The 17896-nt window shown below is 39.3% G+C and overlaps 2 protein-coding genes across 6 annotated transcripts in view; one reads left to right on the top strand and one right to left on the bottom strand.

Annotated features, from left to right (window-relative positions):
* The window catches only part of fbln2 (fibulin 2), a 390205-nt gene that overhangs the window by 203949 nt on the left and 168360 nt on the right, over window positions 1-17896 (top strand). The gene's annotated exons all lie outside the window — the stretch shown is intronic.
* The window catches only part of LOC118799348 (NACHT, LRR and PYD domains-containing protein 12-like), a 51758-nt gene that overhangs the window by 8629 nt on the left and 25233 nt on the right, over window positions 1-17896 (bottom strand). The window contains exons 8-9 of the mRNA XM_036559133.1: window positions 3808-3981; window positions 3352-3525 (exon numbers count right to left, since the gene is read on the bottom strand). Of these exons, the coding sequence (XP_036415026.1) occupies window positions 3352-3525; window positions 3808-3981 (348 nt within the window). The remainder of the gene's footprint in view (window positions 1-3351; window positions 3526-3807; window positions 3982-17896) is intronic.

Here is a 17896-nt window from a genome sequence, read left to right as displayed (position 1 = left end):
TCTTTCAAGTGCTGAAATTTCTGCTGTTTTTGATAACCATATTGACTGGCTTGCTGGACCTCTCACCTGAGCAATTCATTTCAAAATCATAAGCAGCAATTGTCTGACATTGGTCAAGACATGCTGTTTTCATACCCACTTGAGGAAATATGTGCGAAGCAATTACAGGATGTGGATTTAAACTGTGTGATTACCTATATTGAATTAAAACGTAGGCAGGAGAGAAGGCTAAAGTGTCACAAATGCCCTGAAACTCCTTAAACAGTAGGAGAAGTTGACACTGGAAAATGGAATATTGTGTCGAGTATAAAAGGACCCATTAACAAAATGTAGGAGATTCCAGTTTGTTGTGCCACTATCTTTGAAGGATGAAGTCATGAAAGGATGTCATGATGAGGCAGGTCATCAAGGCCAGTTAAGAACCTCATATCTCACACATCAGAGGTTCTATTGGACTGGCCTTGACCGATGTGAGAAGTTATGTGAAGACATGTACCCGTTGTGTTATTGAAGAGACACTTGAACCAGAAGGATGTGCACAGCTCGAAAGCATTAAATAAACAGCGCCTTTTAGAGGTTGTTTAGCATAGATTTTTGATCTGCTGTGTATCCTAAGGATATGGAGTTTTTTTATGCAAGGAGCAACAGGAACTTTGTTTATTCGAGAGAAGAGCTACTCACACTTTTCAAACAATGAGTCACATTGGCACAAGGCAGTTCCAGAGGATGCCGAGCTGGTGCTAAGTGGAAGGCTAAGTAAATATAGAAATACAGGAAATATAAGCATCTATTACTTCAGTGGTGACGAGGCATGTAAATTTGCTTTCTAACAAGACCAATGAGATTGCAGCTCTGGTTAAAAATCAGAGAACATACCAAGAATGCAGTTTTCTGTGTCATACAGAGACGTGGGTGACTGATGTCTCTCCTGATTAACCAGTTAACGTGGACGTTCCTGGATTCACAACCGTGAGAGCTGATAGGGACGCTAAGCTAAGTGGCAAAAGCAAAGGGGGTGGACTTGCACCATTTATAAACATAAGATGTTGCAACCCAGGGCATGTGACAATCAAGGAGATGATCTGCTGTAGGGACATTGAACTACCGACGATGAGTTTATGACCCTACTACATGCCTAGGGAGCTCTCACATGCCATTGTTGTTTGTGTTTACGTTTCTCCATGGGCAGTTAGAGATGGCATGTGACGTCATACATGCAACTACTGTGAGGCTTCAAACACAACACCCTGAGGAATTCATTGTTATATCTGGTGATTATAATCATATAACTCTGGAGTCAACGTTCACTGTATGTAGACTGCTCTACTAGGAAAAACAGGACAATTTATCTTTTTTATGGCAATGTGAAGAATACATATACTGCCACCCCCTTACTCCCACTAGGAAAATCAGACCACAACCTGATCTACCTACAAGAAATGGTCTCGTGCAGATAAAGAGACTCTTGGGGACTGGTTTGCAACCTCTGACTGAAGTGTGCTGCAGGAATCAGATGGCAAGGATACCGAGGGGATCACACACTGCATAATGGACTACCTAAACTTTTGCATGGACATTGTTGTTTCTGTGAAAACTGTGTGCTGCTTTGCTAACAACAAGCCCTTGATAACCAGCAACATTAACAACCTCCTCAATATGCAGAAGAGGGCCTTTAAAGACAAGGATCAGAAGAAGCCTAGGAGTATTCTTAGGGAACTTAAGTTCCAGTTGTGGGAGTCCTACAAGAGGAAGGTTGAGCAAAAAAGATGAGGGAGGTCTGGGATGGTATGAAAACCATTACTGATTGCATGCAGAGGAATGTCAGTATAGCAAATGGTAATGTGGAGAGAGCAAATAAATTTAACCTGTTCTATAACCGGGTTGAACACCCTGTTCCAGCTGTGTGCTCAGCCATTACCCCTGACTGCGATTAGGACAGGTCCCTAAACTGTGGAAGACTTCATGTCTCACTCCTGTGTTCATGATTACAGGCCAGGTGTGTTAACATCACATGTAATGAGACCCTAAAGTTACTGCCCCTCCATCTCCTTAGACCCCAGGTTTGACATGCACTGGACCCCTTGCAGTTTGCCTACCAGGAGAAGGTGGGTGTGGATGACGCCATCCCCTGCCTCCTCTACCGGAGCAACTTTTACCTGGACAAGAGAAGTGGCACTGTGAGAATCATTATTTCTCCCGTGCCTTTAACACCAATTAGCTCCTCTTATTAAGTGAAAAGCTAGCAAGGATGCAAGTGAACACAAACCTAGTGACCTGGATCACAGATTACCTCACTGGCAGACCACAGTATGTTAAGCTGAGAGACTGTACATCTGAGACTGTGGTCAGTAGCACAGAGGCTCCACAGGGGACTGTGCTTTCCCCTTTTCTCTTCACCCTTTACACTGCAGACTTTAGGTACAACTCAGAGACATGCCACAAGCAGTTCTCTGATAACACTGCTATTGTGGAATGTGTTAGGAGTGGACAGGAGAAGGAGTACAGGAGCCTTGTGAAGGACTTTATTGCATGGTGCCAGCTGAATCAACTGCAGTTGAACATTTCCAAGACCAAGGAAAAGGTGGTCTGGACCACTCCGTGACCTGTCTCCAATGATGGGGTTGGTGTGGAGGTTGTCAGGACCTATAAGTACCTTGGGTTGCAGCTGGATGATAAACAGGACTAGAGTCCTTTAACATCTGTAGGAAACTCCTGCTGATGTTTTACCAGTCTAAGGTCGTCAATACTCTTATGCTGTTGTGTACTGGGATACTGTGTGCATATATAGTCTGTATAGTCCTATATTAGCCTTGCTTACACTAACTTAATTCACTCTCATACATTTATGCACACTGACTTTTGCACTGTTGAATTGTAATATTAACTATTTGGCCCACATTTTTATAGATCATTATAGGTCCTGTAACCATGTTATAGGTCCAACAGTCCGAGTATTCAATGTTATACATAGCTCACACACATTAGATAGTATCTTTTCGATTGTGTGTATTGTTAATTTTTATGGTGTATGCTTAGCTTGTCTTAAATTTCCTTTGGGATTAATAATGTATCTTTCAAGTTCAAACAGGTGCTGAAAAGTAGATATGACTATGAGAGTACTTTCTTACCAAATGTTACCCTTTTGTTTTACACAACTATAAAATTGAGTTTTTGTTGGTTTTTTTTTCTGTGAGATCTGTCAACTGCTTTGAAAAAAATATGGTAACAATGAGTGAAAGTAACAAGAATGCATTAACATACTTGCAAGAGAACACTTTTCTTACAAAAACATGCAGATGTATGGAAGTGTGTGTGGCATTTACAAGCACAGTGACAAAGTAATAATCTTACTCCAGTGTCTCCAGTTTACAGTGTGGATTCTTCAGTCCAGCAGAGAGCAGCTCCACTCCTGAATCCTTCAGGTCATTGTTACTGAGGGTCAGTTCTCTCAGACAGGAGGAGTTTGTGCTGAGAGCTGAAGATAGAGATGCACAGCTTTTCACAGAGAGATTACAGTTAAACAGCCTGGGAAAGAAATGATGATACATCAGAACATTTGAAATCCCACACACAGCCACACAAATTTCCCTCATTCTCTCTCCCTCTCTGTATGTCTCTGTCCCTCTCTCTCATTATCTCTTTCTGTATCTCTATATTCTGTCTAGCTGTATCTCTCTTATCTCTCTTTAAATCTCTGCTTCTGTCTATATTTGCATTTTTTATCTCATTGTCTCTCTCTATCATTTTCTATTTCATCTGATACATACATTTATCTTTACATCCCTAGTGATAAGTTGATGATCTTACTTCAATTTCTCCAGTTTACAATGTGGATGCTGTAGTCCAGCAGAGAGCAGCTCCACTCCTGAATCCTGCAGGTCATTGTAACTCAGGTCCAGTTCTCTCAGACTTGAGGAGTTTGGGCTGAGAGCTGAGGACAGAGCTGCACAGCTTTTTTCTGTGAGATTACAGTTAAAAAGCCTGGGAGAGAGATGATGATACATCAGAACACTGACATCTCTCTCTCTCTCTCTCTCTCTCTCTCTCTCTCTCTCACACACACACACACACACAGTTAGACAAGCAATGATTGGGTCATATTACATAAACTTACTATGTTTATTTCTAACTAAAAATCTGACAAAATCAGCGTAAGACTTTTTTTCTATTTATACATGCTGATGTTTTCTTGATTTAAACTACTCCATTGAGATTGATATTCAATTGTTATGTCTGTTACCAAGAAAGCCAACATACACACAGCTGGGACTTGAACCTATAATGACAATAATGTGAACGATTATGTAAATTACAGTTAACTAGACAAATTTCAGCTTCATTGGCCACCATTACTTTATATGCTACCTGCCACAGATGCCTATAAACAATACGAGTATATTTTTAATAGAACAGCTAACAGTAGAAATGGAAGCTTAAAACAGAAGTTATGACACTGTTTAGATTTATCCTAAACTTAAGACAGCATTTAGGAAATTCTGTCAAGGTGTTTCTGTACTTAGATAATGAACTTAGGAAATGCTATTCTGTAATATTTACTGTAATAAATTCAGTCCTAACTGAAACGTAAGGCTTCAGTGTAAGTATGTTTCTGTAATATGGTCCAGAACACCATCATCATACATCAACAGACTTGCATACAAACACTAGCAAACAATAATGAATGTCTTGATTAAGTGTTTTTTCCTAATCTGATCCAAGCACATTAGGAGTACGCTAACTGTGAGTTCTGTTACATCAGCTAACAGACACCTTATTTTTATTATGTGTATAACTATTAGTCCTTTCTGGCTGTAAATTGGGAAACACGCTGGCTTCTGTTTATTTACAAGGTGCTTAATGGTCATATGCCAGCTATTTATTTTGACTGTAAATAAAGAATGGAAATTATCAAAATTGTTCTGTTGTCTGGATTACCCTTTGGTTTCCTAGAGCTTTTCCTGAACTGGGAAAATCTGCTTTTAGTCACTGTTCATCAACAAGCTGGAAATTATTACAGGAATTTCTATCAGGTATCAGTGTGTTATAGGCAATAATGTGCATGACTCATGAATACTGTGGTTTTAATAATCAATCATGCACAAATTCTGGAACAAAGTTTTTTTAATGAGGCCCCAATTCACTGACCACCTCCACTCGGCTTGCAACAGTCTAATTTGACTTTAGTTGGTTATTCGTTAACAATTTTTATGTTTGTCTTAATCAATTATATAATTTGGTTTTGTTTAACCTGATCATTTTAATTTGATATTTTTAGCTCTTTCAGTTACTTAATCTTCACTTTGCTTACATTGTGGCATCATGGCAAAGAAGGAGACACAAGGAAGCCATAAATCTGCAGCAAGAAGTGTTTTTTTGTTAACAATTGCAGAAAGGCACATAACACACAGCTGAACCCATGAAGGAGGTCACTATTAGCCATCTACCTCTACTCCATGAGTAGCCGCTCACATGGCCTGCCTCCAAAGCTTCTCAGTAGCATATCACTACATAGCTTCCCCTTTAAAGGTCAACTGTTCTGGTGACCCACCAGCCTGAGCCAAGGTTTTGGGGTGCACAGAGTCCTAGCCAGTCCAAACACTGCTGGCCTCTCTCGCCAAATACCTTGAAGCTCTTTGTAGCGCACTATCCCACTTCTGATACCAAATGTGGCATCTTGGCAAAGAACGAGACACAGGGAAAGCCATGATTCTGCTGCAAGAAGTGCTCTTTTATTAACACCAGCAGAAAGACACTCAACTAAACCTACAGGGGAGGTCATCATTAGCCATCTACCTTTAAAACATGACCCCCTCCAACAAAACTGCCTTTACAAAATGTTACTTGGACTGAGTATATATACTTCATTTCTGTATTCTGAATATATATTCCCAATATTTGTATCCTAATACTGTCTAAAATAGGTTTTTGTGCAAATTTAGCACACATGGGATACAACTTTCTACACCCTGCTCCAGGCTTGAATCACCACCAGAGATTAGAGCGACTGTACTTGCTGTCATTTATATTGTAAATATTACATGGGCGTTTACGCAGTTGAGGAAACTGTGGAATTTAAACATGCAGCTAAACTGTGTACCTGCATGCAGTAATGGGCATTTATTCAATATTCTGAATCATGTAACTACTCTTTACTCAGCAGTTTGTTTCATGCACTGTAATAAGGGCACCATAAAATACATGCCCATAAATGACAAGTGTTACTAAAATAAAAGAAAGGCACCATAAAATACAAGTGTTACTAAAATAAACTTTCTGCAAAATTTGTAAAATTTACAAAATTATATAAGTAAATTATGTTAGATGTTGATGGATTGTTGCATATTAATTTATTTAAAAATTATTTTGAGTAAAAAATTCTAGTTATATTCTCATTACACCAACTGACTAAAACCTGTTATTCCACTTGATGTTGCTATTAATTGTGTGCATCAAATGTTACTTTATTTAGCACTCTAAACCTGAACAGTGCTAGGAGAATGCATACTGCAAATTAAGAAATTAAGCACAACAATTAGAAGACTGAATGTTATGATTATCTGTCCAGATGCTAAAACCATAGCATTAATAGAAAGAGGTCTGAAATTGCATGTGATATATATATATATATATATATATATATATATATATATATATATATATATATATATATATATATATATATATATATATATATATATTGGTAAAACAAGTTAATGTTGTACCTGCAACAAGAAGCAATGCAGCCCCAGTGCAAGCTGAACTGCTTTTGTAAATCAGCACTGACATTACAACGAAAATGATAATGAGCTACTTATGCAATCAATAAATCAATAATCCAATTCTCAGATGAGAAAAAAAAAAATCAAGAAACATTTTAAAGTGATTATTGTGTAATTCAGGAAAATAAAACTGCTTTGCACATGTGTAACAACACTATGTGTACAATCCTATTTCCAAAAAGTTGCGACGCTGTGTAAATATAAATAAAAACACAATGCAGTGATGTTAAAAACATTTAAACCTTATATTTAATGGAAATTGATATTTAGACAACAAATGTTGAAACTTAGAAATGTTATTGTTTATTTAAAAAGATATGCCCATTTTGAATTTGATGCCAGCAAAACATTTAAAAAAACACTGAGACAGGGGCCTGTTTACCACTGAGTTTCAGCACCTCTTCTTTTAACAACACTGTAAGCGTTTGGGAACTGAGGAGACAAATTGCTGTAGTTTTGAAGGTGAAATGTTCTCATTCTTGCATCATATAGGATTTCAGCTGTTCAGCTGTTCAGCAGTTCGGGGTCTCCTTTCTCATTTGTTTGCAATAGACTTCAGGCAGGCCAGTTTAGCAACCAGACTCATTTACTACAGAGCCATGCTGATGTAATATGTGCAGAATGTGCTTTGGCTTTGTCTTCCTGAAATAAGCAAGCCCTTCCATGAAGACATAGTCTGGATGGCATATGTTGCTCCAAAGCATGTATATATCATTCAGTATTAATGATGCCTTCATCATTCATCAGTCACCCATTCCATGTGCACTAATTCACCCCCACAGCATCATGGATGCTGGCTTTTGAACTGTGTACTGATAAGCTGGATGGTCTCTCTCCTCTTTAGCCCAGAGGATGCACCAGTGATTCATACATACATACATATATCATCTAAACCGCTTATCCTTCTGGGTCGCGGTGGGTTGCTGGAGCCTATCCCAGCTGTCATTGGGCGGAAGGCAGGATACACCCTGGACAGGTCGCCAGTCCATCAATGATTTATGATTTCCAAAAAGAATTTCAAATTTTGATTTGTCAATTGGAATTTGACTTTTCCACTTTGCTTCAGTCCATCTTAAATGAGCTCAGGCCCAGAGAATTTCTGAATCCTATACATACATATGTAGTTTCTTCTTTTAATGGTAGAGTTTTAACTTGCATTTGTGAATGCAGCAACGAACTGTGTTCACAGACAGTGGTTGGTATTGTTTTTTGGCATTGTCCCCTGCATACAGAGATTTCTCTGTAATCTTCAGAGATTCGCTGAATCTTTTGATGATATTATGTACCTTAGATGATGAAATCCCAAAGTTCTTTGAGAAACATTATTCTTTAATTGTCACACTTTGCTTGAGCAGTCTTTCACAGAGTTGTGAACCCTACCCATCTTTTCTTCCGAAAGACTCGCCTCTCTGGGATGCTCTTTTTATACCCAATCATGATGCAGGCCTGTTGCCAATTAACCTAATTAGTTGTCAGATGTTCCACCAGGTGTTTTTTAGCATCACACTTTATCAGTGTTTTGTTGCCTCTGCCCCAACTTTTTAGGAATATGTTGACATCAAATTAAAAATGGGCATGTGTTTTTTTTAGAAATAATACAATTTCTCAGTTTCAACATTTGATATGTTACTTTTGTACAATTTTCAATTAAATGTAGGGTTTAAATGATTTCCACCTTTTTTGAAAATGGAGCTGTAGTAAGAGCAGTTCAGCAAGGTGATTTATCCAGTTCTCTGAAACGTTACAGATCATCGGACATGAACAACCAGAACTAAGAACAGGATTGAACAACAGCCAATGAAGGCACCTCATCCCAGTGTACAGGCAGAAACTCAAATTCAACAAGCCTGTCATCATAAAATTGTGGAACTGGACCAGTGGAGACATTGAAAAGGTACAGGGCTGCTTTGAATCCACAGACTAGATTGTTTTTAGAGAGGCAACAGAGAGTCTAGACAAATACACAGACACCTTGATATCATACATCAACTTCTGTGAGGACAGCTGTATTTCAACAATAGCACTGATGAAATACAGCGACAACAAACCAGTTTTTGCTGTATTTTGCAGATGTCACCATCTGTGGTGGACCTCATTGCCAACATTGATGAGTCTGCCTGTAGAAAGGTAGTTGAGCAGCTGGTCTCCTGGTGCAGCAGCAGCAGCCAACCGCTACTGAACACACAAAAGACTGTAGAAATCATGGTGGACTTCAGGCACAACCCTCCCTCCCTACCTGCCTCACCATCAACAGCTCTGTGCTTTGCACTGTGGAGTTACTCAAGTTCCTGGGCACCACCATATCCAGGAACCTGAAGTGGGAGAGGAACACAGTTTGCATAGCCAAGACAGCACAGCAGAAAATGTTCTTCCTGAGAGAGCTGAACAAATCTGCTGCAGAGTCTGATGATCCAGTTCTACACAGCAATCGAGTCCATCCTCACAGCATCCATAACCATCTGGTTTGTTTCCTCCACCTCACAAGAATGAGCCAAACTCCAGCAAATAATGAGGACAGCAGAGAGGATCATCGGAAGCAGTCTGCCACGCTTCAGGATATATATATCTGACCCCTCTCATCCTGGATATCACCTTTTCCATACACTCCCTTACTGGAAGAAGATTCAGGACCATCAAAACCAGCACAGCCAGACATGTTAACAACTTTTTCCCAGGATCTGTAGATCATTAACAGCAGTGGACATCTCACACTTTAAACTTGAACTAAACCTAAAACCTCCATACTGTATTACAGTAACTTCTCTGTAATTTAATGATGTTATATTTTTGCAAATATTAATATCATTCTGTAATATTCTGTATATTGTTGCTGTCCAAAGAAAAACAAATATCTCCAAAATGGAGAGGGCAAAAACATACTTTACTTTAAATGTAAGTTAATGTAAAGAGATTTTTTTCAAAGCAATTATGGAGCATTTCCATTTTTCCAATTTTCACACAATGTAAAGGACAGCTGCTGAGCTCAAATCATGCAGAAAACTAAAAAATCACAAAAAAAGGAAATAATTGTTTTCTTTTTTTGGATAGAGCCTATGTAAGAGTTTTGTCTACTCAGACCTGCATATGTGTAAATATTCTTATCTGCATATGTACAGATATTCCTTTTAACCTCTCTCCATGGTGCTTTATTATTCTTTATTCTGTATTCTATTTATTTGTATTTTTATTTTATTTTGTCACCTAGTTAAATACATGTGTGCTGTCTGGTGTGTTCAGTATGTTACATGTCATATATGTGTGCACTCAACAACGTGTGTAACATATTTTGCCAAATAAATTGATTCTGATTCTGAAGAGGTGACTGTTGGTGACGAGGCAGGAGCAAAGAGAACAATCACGGTGATAGAGACTTGCATTGTTTTAGTTATTACTGTTTCAGTAGTAATTTTAGTTCATTTTGAGCATAACTTAAAATGCTATCCAGTACATGATTAGTAAACACAGCTTTGAACAGTTCTACACACATTAAATCCTGCAAATCCAATTTGAAAAAAGCTGGGACAGTATGTGAAATGCAGATAAAAACAGAAAGCAGTGAAAGCAGAACAATTTAACATTGTGAAATGTTCAAGAAACATCCTAAATAGGTGACATAATCATGCTTGGGAATAAGAGAAGATTCCAGGAAAGACTAAGTCCTTTATAAGCAAGAAAGGGTCAAGGCTCACACTTTGCCAATAATACATCAGTAAAAATCCAACATCTTAAAAATAATATTCCTTGGCAAGTAATTGCAAGGATTTTAGGTATTTCACCCTATACAGTGCATAGTATCATCAAAAGATTCAGGGAATTTAGATCTCCAGTGCATAAAGGAGGAGGCCAAAAAACACAAATGCATGCCTATGACCTTCAACCTCTTAGACAGAACTACATTGAAATCTGGCATGTTTCTTTGAGGGATATCCTGGGCCTAGAGCCACCATTTATAATATTTGAACAGTAGGCAAAACGGGCAGCATTTAGTGAATCCCTGTTTCTACAGATGTGCTCCCTAAAAATAAGTGATGAACAGTAAGCCCAGTTTCCGTGTAGAGGCACTAAAGACACCCTCCATTAACTTTCATAGCTCTGAGGTCAGGGGTGAACCATGGGGAGGTATGAGAATCAGCAACCAGTTTATTTATGAGAGGAGCATGAAAGTTAAATGTTAGAAAGTGCAATTGTACCTCGTATTAATTTTGTTAGTATGATGGTTCTTTTACTACCACCGTCTGGCTACTGGATTAAGGTAGATAAACTGCTGCGTAAATATATTTGGAATGGTAAACACTAGGGGTGGGAATCTCTAGGCACCTCACAATTCGATTTGATTATGATTCAGAGGGCTGCAATGCGATTATAAAATGATTATCGATGCATCTCGATGCATCTTTTTTTTTCTATACAGGATTTCTGTTTTCTCACTGTGTGAGGACTTGGTACTTTCAAGCACAGTATTTGTAATGATCCAGAATGAATTTACTCCAATATCTTTTATTAATAAAACAAATGGAAGTGATGTGGCAAGTGAACTAGAAGGCTCTCATTCACTGCTATTGTTTGGAGCACATGAGACACTGGCTGCCACTCATATGCGATAAAATGCGCTGTTACGGTGACATAAGATCCAATGGCAATAGGTGTCAACACAGCGCGTTACAGCTGTCCTACCCGTTTTCTTTAGTGATTTTATAACTTTGGTTTTGGACTCGTTGTAGAGAATGGGGGGGGATCACTGTGTCAGTAAAATATCTTCGAGACAGGACGTGTGCAACATAGCACGAAAGCCCTGCTTCTCAACAACTGAGAACTGGCGTCCAGACTGCAGGTCACATAGCAACACAGTCTTGCCTAGCTAGTCGCTGACAAAAAGGCAAAGAGAGAGATTTAAATGGCTTAAATGGATTAAATGGCTTATTCTCATTTATAAGCACTGCAGATGGTTTCCTGGTACGTTAAATCTGCAACGAGACTGTCAAACACTAAAAAGTTGCAAAGATGAAGACAGCTTCTTGTTCGAATTTTCCCGTTCCACCTTAAATTCTAACGGAGGTTCCACATTTAAGGTGGAATGGGAAAATTCGAACAAGAAGCTGGTGAATGTGAAGCTGACTTCAGCCTCATAAAACAGTCGAACGTTGAGAAACATTTTACAAGAAACTATTCAAGTTTTGAGGAAAAGTATCCTGGCTATAGCTGAGCTGAAGCTTAAAGCAGAGCAAAGTAAGTGTGTATTTTCATTTACATTTTTAGCCTATACTAGGACATCAGCACATACTGAGACATACTGGACATAAAATGTTGTTGCTCCCAAGGTGGTTTGACTTTTGTTGAAAGGACAAAATGGCTCTTCTTAACATTTGGGTTGTCGATTCCTGACCTAACCTAGCTTTTTATACAGAGGGTGCCAGTCAGATTTCTCATGTTTTTGTTATGTGCATGCCACAGACTGTCCAGGCGCTGCACTTCCGCACTTCCAAGTTCCACCTTTTGCGTTCCGTCAACATAACGTTATAAATAAAAATTTAGAAATTCGATTTTTGACAGTTGTGAATTGATTCAGAATCAGTCACTTCTCCATCGTGATGCATCTAAGAATCAATTTTCCCCCCACCCCTAGTAAACTCCCTAAAATATGATTTAATTACGCCTTTGTGGCGTAATAGAGATATCTAGTCAATTTTGAATCAGTCTCATATTATGGAGTGATATCCACAGCAACACCTTAGCCCTAAACCATACACCGTATTAGCCAAACAGCAGAAATCACACACCCATATTGAGTGCAGGGAAGCTGCTTGGCTACCTGAGACAGCAAAATTGCCAACAACAACTTAGCAAAGGGGTCGAAACTCACTCACGAAAGTCATGAGAAGTGAGGGAGTGGAGTAAGAGTGCTACCAGTGTTGCAGTCAGGGAGCCCAGTCAACAATAGAGAAGTTTAAGTCCAAAAACCAAAATTCAGAAATCCAGAGTTCAACAAAACCAAAAGTCAGAGATCAAAAGAAGGAGGAAATTCAAAGAGTCCAGAAAATAAAGTAGAGACAGTAAAAAAACAAAAAAAAAACAAAAACATAGCAGAAAATGCAAAAAATGAAGTGAAGTGAGCTCTTTTTCCCTTTCTTTTTTTCTACACGCATTCTTTCTTAGCCACTCCTCTACTTAGCTAATCACTAACCAACCACTCCTCTATCTAACACTCTAACTAATCACAGAAGCCTCTTTAACCAAAAAAATAAGATAAGGTCACATAATCCTTTATTAGTCTGACAATGGGGAAATTCTCAATGCAACAGCAGCAAAAGGTGAGCAAGGCACTCAAGAAAGGAAGTAACAAGAAGAGAATTGACCAGCAAATAAAAAAGCAAAAAATAAGCAAGAAGTAAAAAGCAAATCTATTTAATCAAGAAGGAAATAGAATACTGACAGATCCACATAAGTTTAGGTTGCACTGAGCACATGTTTGCTCTGTACATCCCAACCAAACTTTGGACTTTTAATTCAGAACTATGTATTTCTTTTTATTATTATGTTTTTTTTTTCCTGAAATGCTGAAGTTTTTCTCTTGTTTTATAATGATTTTTTTCACATGCAAACCATTAAAACATTTCTTTAAAACAACTGTTCAAAACAAATTAATTATTTTTTTTCTTTTTTTCAGGGTTAGACTCTCTGTAACACAGGGTTTGTAAACCAGACACACGCGGATAAAAGTTAATCCGGAAGATTTATTCTGACGGGAGTAAACAGGGTTAACACCAGACCAGGCCAATAACCAGAACAAGCAGACGAAATACAGGGGCATAGGCGAAAGCGAAGTCGAAAAAACAGGCGAGGGTCGTAACCAGAAATAGCACATAAACCAAAACAACAAAGCCAAGACAGAGACGAGAATCGAAAACGAAAAAACAAGCGAGGTCAAACACGGAGTAGCAATCAGAAAAACAAATGGCTCGGTATGCACAGACTAGGTAAGGGCAATACTTCGCAAAGATACGTTTCAAACAAACCGGTATAAATACAGAGTACAACAGGTGATGATGATTAGTATTCCGGTGACTGTGATCTGTTAGGTGGTTGGTGATTGGTTGGCAGAGTCTCGTGACTGACTGAAGGATTCTGGGAAGTGGAGTTCTTGGTGGTCTGGGAGTCCGAATGAGAACCAGGAAGCGTGACACTCTCCCTGCTCTAATGGTCTTCATGTCCCTATGAGACAATGATATGGCTAGAAAGCATAACTTATCAACATCTACCCAATCGTAATGATAATTTCCCTATAAACTATAGTTACAGGTTGATCTTTAGGTTCTCCAACCTTGTCATAAGTTAATCTAATGACAGGCTGGACTTTTTGGAGTTTGTGACCCTTCTCCTAGCGTCTGAGCCTTCGGGATTCCATCCAGCCTGCTCCCCTCCTCAGGTGCATCTGGTTCCAGGATAATGCTTTGCTCATCCTCTGCTTCTTGAGTCTCAGTTTTGTCCAATAACACAGGTGTTCCATCATCGCTTGGTGCTATCTCTCAGAGGTCCCTGTTTTCACTACCAGAGTGTGGTTCTCTCAATGGTGGATTCTCTCTCCATAAATATTAGTGCTTTATCTCACCCTCTGAGTCAAAACTGTGGTATTCAGCACCCTTCTGGCTTTGTGTCACTGGTCTGGTTTTTGATATGGGGGTTTGGTCATTGTCTGGTAGTCTAACCAGACCTCCAATGGACAAAAGATGGTTGTGATGTAGAGTTCTTGCTTTTCCCATCTCACTTTTAGGTTTCCCATGATACACGAGCATGTCAGGAATCTTCTCCACTACGACATACAGAAACGATTTCCATCTACTCGGCAACTTACATTTGCCTTTAAGGCCCATTTTTTTTTCAAAAGCACTCTGTTACCAGTTTCTAGCACTTGGGGATTGCAGAAGTTTCTCATACAGTTTCTTGTTTCTCAGATGCACTTGTTTTGCAGATCTTTCAGCTAGTTTGTAGGCACTTCACAAATCTTTCTGCAGGTTCTATACATAGCAGAAGTAACTGATTCCCTCTCTTTTTTTTCTGTTCCAAAGCATATGTCGACAGGAAGCCTGGCTTCTCTATCAAACATGAGGTGGTCAGGAGTGTAGCCAGTTGAGTCACTCTTGGTGCTGTTGTATGCATGCACAAGTTGACTTCTGTGTTGACTCCACTGACTTTTCTGGGTGGATTCCTGTGTCCCTAACATGGAAAACAATGTCCTGTCTTTTACACTGGGGACCACCCTGGGGATGGTAGGGCATGGTGCTTGACTTGCTAATCCCCAGTATTTTCAGAAGCTCATATCAGGTTGCTCTCAAAGTCTCAAACTTGATCAGAATGAATGTGCACTGGCAAACCATAGTGGATAAAGAATCTCCACCAAAACTTTGGCCACAGTCACAGCTCTCTGATCCTTGGTTGGATAAGCCTGGGCATAGTGGCTAAAATGGTCTGTTGTTGTAGTATATTGGAAAATCTTTTTATATCTGGCTCAAGGCATAAGAAATCAACAATGCCACTTCTGGATGTAACTGTCTCACCTCCACAGACCATTCACCCATACATACAAATCCTATGACGTCTCTGATGACAGCATCATCAGCTTTTCTCATGTCTTCTGCTCCAGCTGTCCCAACTCCAGCAGAGTAGGTAAAACATACAGAGTGGGAATTCCCTCTGAAGGCACTCTCATTATTTCACAGAACAATCTGGTGCATCTTTCACTGAAAGGTTCTGACTCCTGAGAATAAACTTGGCACTTTGGGCTGTCACCTACAAGTTTGCATTTTGACACTTTCCCAGCAGGGAGCTACCCTTTAGTCAGTCATGGGCTTGACAATAGAGGAGTAGCCAGCAATAAAACAGCAATAATAGCTCCAAATCCCAGAAATGACCTGAAGGACTTTAGGACTGTTGGCTGGGTCCATTGAGTTTTCAATCTTGTTAGGGTAAGTCTCAACATCCTCCACTGATACAATGCATCCCACATATTTAACTCTAGACTGACAAAATTGGCGCTTGTCCAGTAAAATTTTAAAAACTACTTCCTCCATTCAGTCCAAGACTTTGAGGAGTCTCTCCCCATGCTCCTCTAAGGCAGCACCAAAAACAATTAAATCATCCAAATACACCAGTACTTGGGGGGAGGTACACATCACCTACTACCTTCTCCATTAACCGCTGAAAGGTTGCAGGCACCCCTTTGACCCCTTGCATCATTCTCTTAAATTGGTAAAACTCCAAAGGGCAAATGATAGCAGTCTTCTCTTTGTCTTGTTCCACCATGGCTATGTAGTAGTAGCTGTTACACAGAACCAACAATAAAAAACACTGATTCCCCACCAAACAGTCCAAGGCATTGTCAATGTGTGACATGGTGTACTGGTCCAGGATGGTCTTACTGTTTAGAGTCCTGTGGTCAATGCACATAGAAATGCTGCTGCTTTTTTATGTGCAAATCAAGGCTTTGGAAATCTTTGCTTATGCCTGCTGTCAAAAGATTCTGAAGATGTCTTCTTACATCATCCATGTTGGCAGGTGCTATACGCTGGGAATGCTCACAGAATGGTTTGGGATCTGATAGGCAGATGGAATGCTCTACTTTTGCAAGGTCAACTCCCCATTCATGCAGAGAGAATACATGTCTTCTACTACCAATCTTCTGTCTCCAATCACTTGGAACTGGTCTGGTGTTTTGGGACCAGGACAAACAAGCACCAATATTGATAATGTCTCAGGGGCACCTGTGAACTCTTTTGTAAACTGGATGTCCACTACCACATAACCCTTGTATGAATAGCTAGAATTGATAAGGCCCCAAATTGGTAAACTGGACACTTGTTGGATTGGGACATGGAATAAGTGTTGTTCATACCAATCTTCAAAAATAATAGTGATTTGTGACCCACTATCTAAAAAGGCTGTATAGGGGTGACCATTTATCTTATCTGGCCCTAAGGGTTAGACCTATCAGTGCTTCGGTCACTGAAATAGAACCTATCGAGCTCACAGCCTGTTTTCACACAGAACAGTAACACTCTTTGTCTGTAGTGTCACTCTTGTAAGAGGTATGCTTGTCTATGCAAGGAGGCAATCGGTTTCTGGATTACTTTCTTTTCATTCCCGGGAAAGTCTCTGTCTACCCCACATTGTTCTCCTTCTTTGCCACTCACCTGTTTTTTTATCTGCTTGACTGTGGTACTTGGTTATATCTACTTTGGCACTGGTGGCTGAAGTCACAGGCTCATTCTTCCTCCCCACCAGGTTCTTGACCTTTTGTTTCACTATGTTAATATTTTTATTGAGGGCTGAAACCTCTGATGAGTCATCCTTAGTACCTGTATACACATCAGGCAGTAAAGTAGATTTGACATCACTCACATTATCTCTGGGTTTTTCTGCTAAATTCGCCATTTAGATGTTCTTTAGCTCTGATTTGAGGCTCTGCATTGTAACTCTGTCTCTGCATCTTCTTAAGCTCTCACCTGATGCACGTGTGAATGTATTTTAAGGTGAAGCCTTTCATATTCTTTTTCTGCACTAATCTCACTAAGCAAGTCTAGGAAATTATGGAGACAGTTTCTTCTGACAATTTCAGATAACAAAGTCTGACAATTTCAAGAGGAATATCCTTCAAGCTTTCCATTATCCTCTGTTTCTTTTCACTTTGTCAGGACAATTACTCTCCTCTATCAGCAAAGTGGTCTGTTCCATCCAGTGCTCTAACTGTTCCTGTCCAGTCAGAGTGGGAGTAATTCCAGAGAAGGCTCTAAGTCATCAATAGCCATGGTTTTCAGTCTGAACATTACCTGACTGAGTCATAAAGTCGTCCATTGCACTAATAAAAGAAATTATTAATAGTTAAAAAACAGTGAACTCATTCTTTTACCTGAGATTCCTAACAAAATAACTGCGATTTTCATCCATTAAAACAGAACAATCACCTCACAGGCTACAGTACATTAAAAGTATTACAGAGTCACACCTGGCGTAGATAGAGAAAATATATATGGATCTTTGTTTTATTGTAAATATACACTCCCTCTGAAACTAATGACTTTATCATGTTCTAAAAAGTTTAAGACAGGAGCAATTTAAGAAATATT

This window comes from Colossoma macropomum, unplaced genomic scaffold (genome assembly GCF_904425465.1).
Source record: "Colossoma macropomum unplaced genomic scaffold, Colossoma_macropomum, whole genome shotgun sequence".
Lineage (NCBI taxonomy): Eukaryota > Metazoa > Chordata > Actinopteri > Characiformes > Serrasalmidae > Colossoma > Colossoma macropomum.
Note: the sequence above shows the minus strand (reverse complement) of the source record. Positions and strands in the feature narration are given on the sequence as shown.